The 10,564-nt window shown below is 32.0% G+C and overlaps 2 protein-coding genes across 2 annotated transcripts; one reads left to right on the forward strand and one right to left on the reverse strand.

The window, feature by feature from the left end:
• Nucleotides 1–23: 23 nt before the first annotated feature.
• Nucleotides 24–8,375, forward strand: LOC140040659 (probable serine carboxypeptidase CPVL). Its single transcript, XM_072086794.1, has 12 exons — nucleotides 24–113; nucleotides 1,312–1,477; nucleotides 2,002–2,055; nucleotides 2,217–2,278; nucleotides 2,444–2,558; nucleotides 2,990–3,189; nucleotides 3,962–4,084; nucleotides 4,403–4,534; nucleotides 5,078–5,176; nucleotides 5,452–5,622; nucleotides 6,638–6,823; nucleotides 7,400–8,375. The coding sequence occupies exons 1-12, from the start codon at nucleotides 99–101 to the stop codon at nucleotides 7,499–7,501; spliced, it is 1,425 nt and encodes a 474-aa protein (XP_071942895.1). The 5' UTR covers nucleotides 24–98; the 3' UTR covers nucleotides 7,502–8,375.
• LOC140040728 (enkurin-like) lies at nucleotides 8,358–10,159 on the reverse strand. The gene is made up of 3 exons (XM_072086916.1): nucleotides 9,984–10,159; nucleotides 9,273–9,648; nucleotides 8,358–8,900 (listed from the first exon to the last, which is right to left on the reverse strand). Exons 1-3 carry the CDS (start codon nucleotides 10,046–10,048, stop codon nucleotides 8,583–8,585), a joined length of 759 nt encoding a protein of 252 aa, XP_071943017.1. The 5' UTR covers nucleotides 10,049–10,159; the 3' UTR covers nucleotides 8,358–8,582.
• Nucleotides 10,160–10,564: the final 405 nt, after the last annotated feature.

Genomic DNA, 10,564 nt, shown 5'->3' on the forward strand with positions numbered 1-10,564 from the left:
TTTCTTTTAATTTCAATTCATTCATTCTTCGAGTGGAGTGGCTCGATTTTTACTTTACAGTATATTTCTTTAAAAAGTGATAGCAATTTGAGCCAAACATGGCATTTTTCAAGGTACTTTTGCTTTAAATTATAATATACAGTAATTAACAATTAATAATATTAATAGGCCTATTTATTAAAATTTATAAAAAGTCTAAACTTTTTAGATACAGATTACAGTACAGTATAGCCTACCTACCTAGCTAGGCTCTAGGGCCTACGCCTACTACTAGTACTACTAGAGGTAGGCCTGTGAGTGTGTAGCTATTAATATTATTTTGATAACTATTGTTCATGGAGGTATAGGCCTAGGCCTATATCATTAATATTAAATATTATTAATTATAAAAAATAACCTGAATAGTTGCATTCCGCCACCACCAGGTGTAACCACAGCAAAGATATAACTGACGTGGAAATGTGCCGATTATTAAATTTATAAATTTCATGCACATATACAGTGCATATAGTTATGTTTTTGGGTTTTTTTTGTCTTATGTAGGATCGACCCACTTTTATTTCTTCATCAATAAAATGTTTGTTTACAATGCATTGCACTTGAGTAATGTAATATACAATACAATATAACTGACATTTAATAACTTTCAGTACATCTTATATTTCACTCCTACCATATAATTATAGGTAATAGTAAGGAAAGAATAAAAAAAAATTTTTTTCCTCTTTGTTATACACTCTTACACGTTTTTCAATCTTTAACAATGTACGTATAATTTACCACAGAATTCTTTATTTTATAACTCTTTTTATCTCTTTCAGGCAATCAAAAAATAGTTATTTTACTTTACCTAAATATCAACTTTATAAACGTTAATTTTATACCTTGCTAAATTGTTACGTCCATATCTGACCACAGTTTTTTTGCCTTTTCTTTATTTATTAAAAGCTCACAATTGATTATTCCTTCTAACTCTCAGCAGTAAACATTAACCATGGACATTTTTTAACAAGTCCAAGTCTATGTCTGACTTTACTTTTATAAATACAGAAAGTTAAAATGGAAAAAATGTCATTAATTTTGACATCTAATCATATTTTCCAAGTACAATTTTCTAGTTTTTTTAGTCTAGTTATGTTTATTTAATAAAAATATTAATGATTACGCCATGCCTATTTTGTCAGTTGCGATGTAGTCCAATAAATGATAAGTAGGATTACAGAATAATTGATTTAAAAATGTTGAAATAATTACGGTAATAGCTAAAATTGCAACAAAACAAACAATTAATTTGTTTTTTTTCACATACAGTTTATGTTAAGTCTGCTGGTTTTACTCTGTAATATAAATTGTCTACATAGTTTGCGAATTCTTTACCCGAATCATCCGCAACATACGCTGAAAGCAAAGCAGAGTATAGATCCCGGCAAACCGTTGATCCTGACCCCGTACATCGAGTCTGGTAATATTGATGAAGGTAAAGACAATTGACGAAAACAAATACCGTATTATTTACCTGAAAAAAACTGTAATTGAAAGCAAAAAACAGTCAAATTGGCTGCCAGCCAATAGGTTTTTGGTTGAATTTAAGAATTTATTTTGTCAATTTATAAGTGAAAATTTTTTTTTTTTTTTCTACAAAAGGGATTAACTTTATTAAAACTACAAAATAGCCTACTCAAAGTCTGATTTAATTAATCTTCATTTTATAAGTGAAAACGTTTTTTTTTTTTTCTACGAAAAGTGATTTACTTTATTAAAACTACAAAATATCGTATTCAAAGTCTGTTTTAATTAATCTTCATTTTTCATGTTTTTGGGGAACAATACATCTTTAATTGTCTAAATCTAACAAGAGGTAGCCGCAGGAATAGTGTTAATTAATAGACAAGACAAAGTTTAACACAGAAAACTAATGACAACAATAATGTTTTGAGAATGTAATTTTAAAGAAAAAGACAATAAATTTAGACATATCTATACAAAAAATCTTTTTTTCAGGACGAAAATTGAGTTTAGTCAGTACGTTGAATTCTACCATCAAAAGCTATGCAGGTAATACTACAAGAATATTTTTTTTTTAATGTTTAAATAAAAATTATATGCGCAGATCTAAAATCTAAAAGTATGTACAGTATCAGAACATTGGCAACAATTTACATATCTTGCATAACCAAAAATGTGAATTAAATTAATTTATTATTTCTGTTTTGCAGGATATTTTACTGTTGATAAAACTTTTAATAGTAATACATTTTTCTGGTTTTTTCCTGCTGAGGTGAGTAAAATACAATAATAATCAAATGTAATTATTTGAATGTATATGTTTGATAACATTGAGTGACCACACATAAAGCACGGTACGTGACTAGACACACATTTTAATATTATGAAACATTTTTTTCGCATTGATAATTTTTGTTTCTGCATGTTTTTTTTTCAGGTTAACTCGGAAACAGCTCCTGTGTTGTTATGGTTACAAGGGGGACCAGGAGGATCATCAATGTTTGGACTATTTTCTGAGAATGGACCATTTTATGTAACAGATGATATGAAATGTAATTAACTAAAGTTTACTTAATTAATTATGATTTAATAATGAATTAAGAAGTGATGGTGCAGAATATGTGATAATGCAACTCTTTTAGGGATGGATTCAGGAACGTGGGGGTGGGGGTGGGGGGCAGCTGGCTCAGGCCCCTCTAAACAATTGTAATGCAGCATCTTAACCGTGCCTAATCATCCATGATACAGGCATCACATGGGATACACATGAGATGCTATATTATGGAATTTGCCTGAGATACTGGACAAATATTGTCATACAGGTGGATATACAGCGCTGGGAATCGGTTGCTTCAGATCCTAAAATTATCAGTTCAAATCCCAACTTTGGTCAACCATTTTAAAAAATTTGAATTTTTAGATGAAAAGTTTTGAAACTAAAAAGCTATTAAAATAATGAAATATTCTTTTTTAAAAACTGAAGTGAAACCAAGAGAGTGGAGTTGGACAAAAAAATATTCAATGATATACATTGACAACCCAGTGGCTACCGGCTTCAGTTTTACTAATGGTGGATTCGCTCAGAATGAGACCGCAGTCGGATGGAATCTTCACAGCGCCCTCACTCAGTTTTTCCAGCTATTCCCAATGTACCAGAATAATGAATTATACCTAACTGGTGAGGTTAGTAGTGAAATGTATTTACTAACAGTAAATTTAACATAGAGTAGAAACATGAATTAAGCTGGGGTAGTAGTAACATTTCATTTTGTTTAGCCATTTGGCGAAAGTCAAAATATTTTTTTTAGTCAAATCAGTTTATCTATAGCCAAAATGGCTAAAGTCCAATTTTTTTATTTACCTGAATAATTCGGTCTTTTGGCGAAAATTTAAAATTGATTGATAAAATTTTAATCAATTAAGCCTATACATTGTACCCTGAGGCATTAAGAGAGAGTAAGGCCTAAATCACTGTATGATTAAAAAAAAAAATTATTTTAATGCGAGCCCATTTACGGATTAAAACAGCTTATTTGAAGGGTTAATTATTGATCTTGTCTCTTTTTTCTTTTTCTTTTGCTTACATGTCTCGTATTTGCTGGTCTCAAGAATAAGTTGTCATGTTTTTCTTGACATTTAATTAAAAAAGTTCCCTTGCTATTTTTGTTTTGTTTATATATTGGATGTTCATTTGATTAGCAACAGCTTTAAGAACAAAGTGAACAATGATTCTTTTATTCATACATGTATAGTCACGAATTTGGTTTTAAAATTGTAAATAGTCTTTTTTTGTAATTCTTTATTTCATTTTGTTTGTCTAAAGTTGGAGAGACACGCCATTTGGCGATAGTTGTCTTTAACAGCTCTTGTCTCTCTTCAGTGCTCCCTTTTTTTGTTTCACTGAAAGGATTAAATAAATAAAAAAACATTTCTCATTTTCATTATTTTAATTCAGTCGTATGCGGGAAAGTACATACCTGCTCTAGGTTTCCGCATCCACCAGGAAAACCCAAAAGCTTTTACAAAAATCAATTTAAAGGGAATGGCAATTGGAGACGGACTGTGTGATCCTGAATCGGTAAGTAAAACATCTTTCCCAGGTTGCATTGTGTTTTTAATTTTAGGTTACATTTATAATTGAATTGAATTGTTCATCCCAGTGGCCATATTCTCCATTCTCTCCATTCATATTTAGGCAAAGAGAACCACATTAAACAATTTGAAATTCTTTTCTAAATCTTTTACTGAAGTAAAACACTCATTTTAGTATGGTTGGTACAAGTATGTGAAGTGAATCTGTCTGAACACATCTTCTGTTCTGGTAGTATTCCTAGAGGTTCTTTGATTTCTTTTTTCACAATCTTACATTGTGTACTAATAATAAGTATTACTGTAGATGTTTCCTGCATATGGAGATTTCCTCTATCAAATTGGCGTGATGGACAACAACGAAAAGAACTATGTGGACACTCAGATTGACACTGTTGTACAACTGATTCAAGAAAAACAATTTTTAAAAGCTAATCAGGTTAGATTTCTTCATTTTAACTTCATGAACTGAAAAGATGAAGAAAAAGTTTACTGTAAGTTAGGAAGAATGGTACCAAGTAAACACATTAATTATTCATTGTTCAATACATTTTTGGAAACTTAGGTGATAATTTTATATAGTCATATCCATTTTCATAATTGCAATGGTATAATTTATATTTGCATAATTTACATGGCATAATCTATATTTGCACAATTTACATTTGCATAATTTACTTTTACATAACTCACAGCATAACAAATCTCTCGTATGAGGCATAACTCACATTTGCATAACTCACATTGGAATAACTTGCATTTGAATAACTCGCATTGAAATAACCCACATTTGCATAAACTCACATTTGAGTAACTCACATTTAAATAAACCCACATTTGAATAACTCACATTTAAATAGCTCACAGCATAACAAATCTCTTGTATGAGGCAAAACTCAAATTTGCAAACCTCACATTTGAATAACTCACAGCATATCAAATTTTCTCACGTATAAAAAAGTTTGGTTTTTTATTTTGAAAGGTGTTATCTCCCATCATTGAAGGAGGAGATTCTGGCAGGCCATCATTTTTCACAAATGTCACAGGACTCAGTAGCTACTACAATTACCTTGATGATACGGTAGGTAGACCTAAAATTTGCATGTTTTTCAAATGCGTTTTACATTAGTTGCAGGTGTTTAAATGCTTTCTGGAAAATCAAATATTAAAATGTCTATAAATTGCCAAAAGTTTTATAAAATACATTTTTTATCAATTAATTATGAAAAATTATTGTGTGGGGATTGTTAGTAGAAGACTGTTTGTGGTGGTTGTTTGTGGGTTTTTTTTATTACCTAAAATTTATCAATATTCTATAATTGACAATTAAAAAATACCTGAATTTTAATTATAAAGCCCCCACCATTTGGAGACTATGCTGCATTTTTAAACCAAGACGAGGTTCGGAAGGCAATTCATGTTGGGACTGTTCCATTTAATAATGGGGATGATGCAGCGAACAATCTAGAAGTAGACATCACTCAGACTATTAAACCTTGGTTGGAGACTCTAGCAGACAATTACAAGGTCAGAGGTCATTTATATAACTTATTATTACTAATTTTTTTAACTCCAGAAAGTTTGATCTATTAGTTTATGCGAGAATATTTAGTCTGTAAATACAAAATATTTGTAATAATTTTCACTTTATTATATCAGGCCTAAGTAAGTAAGTAAGTAATATTTATTGCGTTCCAAATACAGTACACATAAATAAAACAGTATAATGTAAATGAAATAAAAAGAGAAACATTAAATATAAAAATACAAGACTAGACAAGAAAATAAGCATGGAAAGCAGGGGATGGCCCTTTAAGCCCAGAGGCTTGTTTCCAAAGGGGTCCCCAACATAATAAAATAATATTACAATAATTATACAAAAATATGGATCTATTATTATTTTATACAGTATTACAAATTAATTTAATTACATGTTAGATTTATGCCGAATTCTGATAATCATTATTATTACAAAAATATCTACTATTATATACAAGAAAAGTCAATCATAATTTTAGGTCTATATAATTTGCATATTTGTTAATAAAAATTTCTTAAGAGTCCTTCTAAAACTATTGTGTGTAAAAATATTTTTTATTTCTATTGGTAATTTGTTCCACAGTGTGATTGCATTAAAAAAAAAGGTCTTACTAACAGTATAGTTATTCATTGGAACAATAAAATTGCAATCTTTTCCTCTAGTACCATGGTTATGATTTATCCTATTAAAATTATTTAACATAAAGTCTGGACAACTTTTTGTATATATTGTCTGTACGTGTTGTAGTGTCATTTGTTCGGCCCTGGTTTTAACATCTAATAAACCAAGAAAAGTATAATCGTCTTTGGTGATATGGTATCTATTATGTTTCCCTAAGATGAATCTAATTACTTTATTTTGTGTTCTTTGAAGTTTAGTACGGAATCCGCGGTTGTACCCCAGTACCAGGTAATTTGTCAATTTTAAATGGTGTTTTCACTATGCCAATTTTGGTAAAACATATATAAATAACTAATGTATTGCATTACTACTTGTTGATAGGTTTTGATATACAATGGCCAATTAGATATCATCGTAGCTACACCCCTTACCGAGCGCTTCCTCCTCAAGGCTTTCACGTGGAAAGGTTCAGAAGCTTTCCAAAAGGTTAAGAAGGTTATTTGGAAAGTTAACAAAGATGACAAGGACGTTGCTGGCTATGTGCGACAAGTGGATGACTTCATTCAGGTACGTAAATTGATGAATTGCCAAATGTTGACTTTATAAAAAAAGAGAAATTGTGCAAGAGAAATTGTGCAACTAAATGTTCTGTGGGAATTCATGGGAAAAGGGTGTAAATACCCTGTAATCACATTTTCATACAGTACCTTATATGTGGACCTTCGAGCCCCCAAACAATGGTAGTGTGAGTTCATGGAGGTATCAAAATAGAAACTCCATGGTGACCAGCCATAAGAAAGCATGATAACATACCTGAATAGATCATTGTCTTTGATTGAAGGAGGATTGTGCAACAATACTTTGACACTCTTATGTCAGAGTGCATATTCTTGTGTTACACAGTCAGCAACCGGAATATGACGCGACGCTAGGCTGTGAGTTGAAAATCAGCATATATTGTCACGCCGTCTTTAATGGTTCTACTCTGTGTCCAATCGAATAGCCTTTTTCGAATGGTTTAGACCATGGCCTAGCCTCTTGTTAGAAATAATATTTGCCCTCATAGACATTAATTATTTGTATATACTATCAAATCCGATAAATATTTTGATTAAATAATCTAAATCAAAACTATATTTACAGGTAGTAGTGAGAGGTGGCGGACACATTTTACCTGCTGACCAACCAGAGCGGACATTTAATATGATTGATAGATTTGTATCTGGGACTCCTTTTGATGCTTGACTGAAACCTGAGCCATTCAAATATTTTTTTTAAATAGCAGCAGCTGATTCTTGAAGATGAAAAAAACCACTTTTTTCATTACAATAATTGAAATACAAATAATAGAGTAAAATTAAAAAATAATATTTTCATGATAAAATTACCAATATCATAAAAGATTAGCTTTAAATACAGTACACACACAGTGGTGTAATAGCTAGGAGCGCTCATTGGCTAAACCCAGGGTCCAGAGGAAACAGGCTTTAAAATATTTTGAAAAAGGCTGAAAACACTTGATACCTCCATCGTTGGAGAGCCACTTGGTGTTCCTAAACAAGGGGCCCAGACCGCTGTGTTGCACCACTGTACACATGCGGTACAGTGAGACTAAATCCGATTTTCCACTAGATGAATTTGTTCGTGCGAGTGCTTATGAAAGCAGCATCGTAGCTCATTTCCTGAGCTCTGATTGGTTGCGCAATATTTCGCTTCGCAAAAAGTAGAAAAAATTCGAACTAGTAAATTTCACTGAAGCGAAAAAATCAAAGGAACTAGAATTCGTCGCAGGAGGAAGGATGACAGAGAGAAACTTGAATACACATGGGCATACATGACGCTTTGGATTCGCGCAAACAAATTCGCCTAGTGGAAAACCGGCTTTACTGGCGAACAGACTTAAACTTGCTTTATTATGGCATCCTTTTTGTATAGATAGAAACATGACTGGTACAGTTAATCATGAAGGTATTTTCTTGGGAATGCATGTCTAATATGAAGTTTTGTATCAGCATGGTTGACCTTGCTTATGCATAGTTGACCTATAAGTTCACAATGTGTACTGTGGTACCTTTTTTGTTGCTACAAAAAATAAATTAACTTCCATATCAATACATTTATTTACATACAACATTTAAAATTATATACATTCATTATTAATTTAGTATTTTTACATATGATATTTGTTTCAATAATGTTTTGTTAATTTAAAACAAACTTTGGTTTTTCTAAAGTGGGGAAGCTACAAACAATGGAATTATTAAATGATTAATTACAAACAGTTTTACACAATGTTGTATTTTATACAAAAAACGGTATTTGTTGTCTAATTTGAAATATAAATAATGTTATGTTTTTCAAGAAGCTCAATGTCTCTTTCTAATTGTTTCATTTCCGACTCCAATCGTTCCTTTCGTGCTTTTTTCGGAGCAGTGTCTGTGACCATTGATAATCCTTGGTACTGGTGATGGATTTCTTCCCAGTTTTTCTTCAGGCCGTCAATAATGCTTTTTCGTTCGTTGTCCGACAGACTTTTCATGGCACCTCTACGATAATGCTCTTTGATGTACTCATCATATTCCTCCTGCGCACGCTTCACTTCATCATTTCTCTTTGTTAGGTAATCTGGAACGTTGCCATATTTCTGCCATAAAAAAAACAAAAATGTTAATTTATTGCAAACATTTTTAAATTTACTTTAAACACTATACTGTACATTCCATGATATTTCATAAGAAACTTGAATATATACTTTGGGCCATAGTGAGACTCGTTTTTCACCAACCCCGCCAGAATTAGGAAGATACTGTACATATGCCCGGACAACTTCTTGAAAAACCAGATAACTGGGTTAACATCCTTTAAACTAATTAACTAGGCTAGTTAGCTGGTAAACTAGCCCATACCATCAAAAAAATAAATTGATGCATGGCTATTTATTCATGTTTAAATATGCATGTGAACTACAAAAATAAGACTTGAATGTGAACTATTGGATTTCTATACACAAACACACCTTCATTCTGGTGTATACTGGTTTCAAACCAGATGGATCAAGAGGGTGAGTAGCCCCACGAACTGTGTCAGCAAAGTTAGCTGCCGGCTTTTTGGGAACAGACAATATATTTTCAACAGCATTTGTTTTGACAAAGTTCTTGTTCGACTTCAGACCCATCAATGGCTTCTCTGTGGCTTTCGGTACAGGAGGCCGCTTTCTGTCATCATCGCTGTATTTGAATGGCTTCGTTGTTGAAAGGTCATGTTCCCCTGAACGTCTCTTTAAAAATTCTGAAGTTTTAGGTTGTTCTACTTTTGCTGGTCCCATTGTTTTACTTGGTGATTTGTTGGTTTTTGTCTCTTCTTTTACTCTGCCACGAAATGTTGATTTGTACCTAAAAGAGTAAAGTAAAAAATTTAAAATATGATTCATGATGAATAAATGATTTTAGTATTAAAGCCCTTCTTAATATTATTATTATAAGTTGTTGTACCAGCCTAGCCTTACTACTAGTAGTCTAGGGCTAGGCTAGGCCATATTCACTAGACATAAGCAAATATAAAAAACAGCAAAATGCTATAAAAATAAATGATAAAATAGCGTCTGCTAGCTAGGCCCAAATACAAGCCATATTCCACCTTAACTCCAACCACCACCACACCAGTCCATCATGCTGATTTTTTTCTTCTCTTCCTTTTTTCCGCATGTTTAACAAATCATACTACTTACATTGGTTCTTTAGGAGGCTTGATTTCCTCTTTAGGAATAAGTCTGTATATGCTTTCTGTCGCCATTATTACCAATAAATTGTTTCGTATAAAATATTAGGAAGCTTGACGTACGTAGGCCTACGATACAAACGTGTCGGACACTCTAGCCTAGCCTTTTGATGTGTAAGTCCGCTGCGCGACTGTTTTTGTTGTTGTCATAGCCGCCAGTGACGTAATAGCAACCATCAATTCGTTTCTTCAACAAGCGCCCTCTATTATTTTTAAAAGCGTTAACTTTTTTTTCTTTATACTATATAGTTGCTTAAATTATTTTCCATCTCTGAGCTGCCTAGACATACGAGAGAGATGGTAGAATAACCAGAAATGTAGTAATAACATTGAAAAATGTCATACCTAAAACTGTCAGGGGACAAACAGCAAGTCAAAACTTGTAACAACAGGATATTGCGGCTGCAGTTGGCGTATCATTTTCTTTAACGATATATTGGGCCCAGAAAAAAAAATGTTTAACATTTTTTTTTGAATATGCAATTTTAATGTCACATATTAGTTTGGATCGAAAAAAAAAGATTTACTGTA

The sequence above is a fragment of the Antedon mediterranea genome, chromosome 1 (genome assembly GCF_964355755.1).
Source record: "Antedon mediterranea chromosome 1, ecAntMedi1.1, whole genome shotgun sequence".
Taxonomy (NCBI): Eukaryota; Metazoa; Echinodermata; class Crinoidea; order Comatulida; family Antedonidae; genus Antedon; species Antedon mediterranea.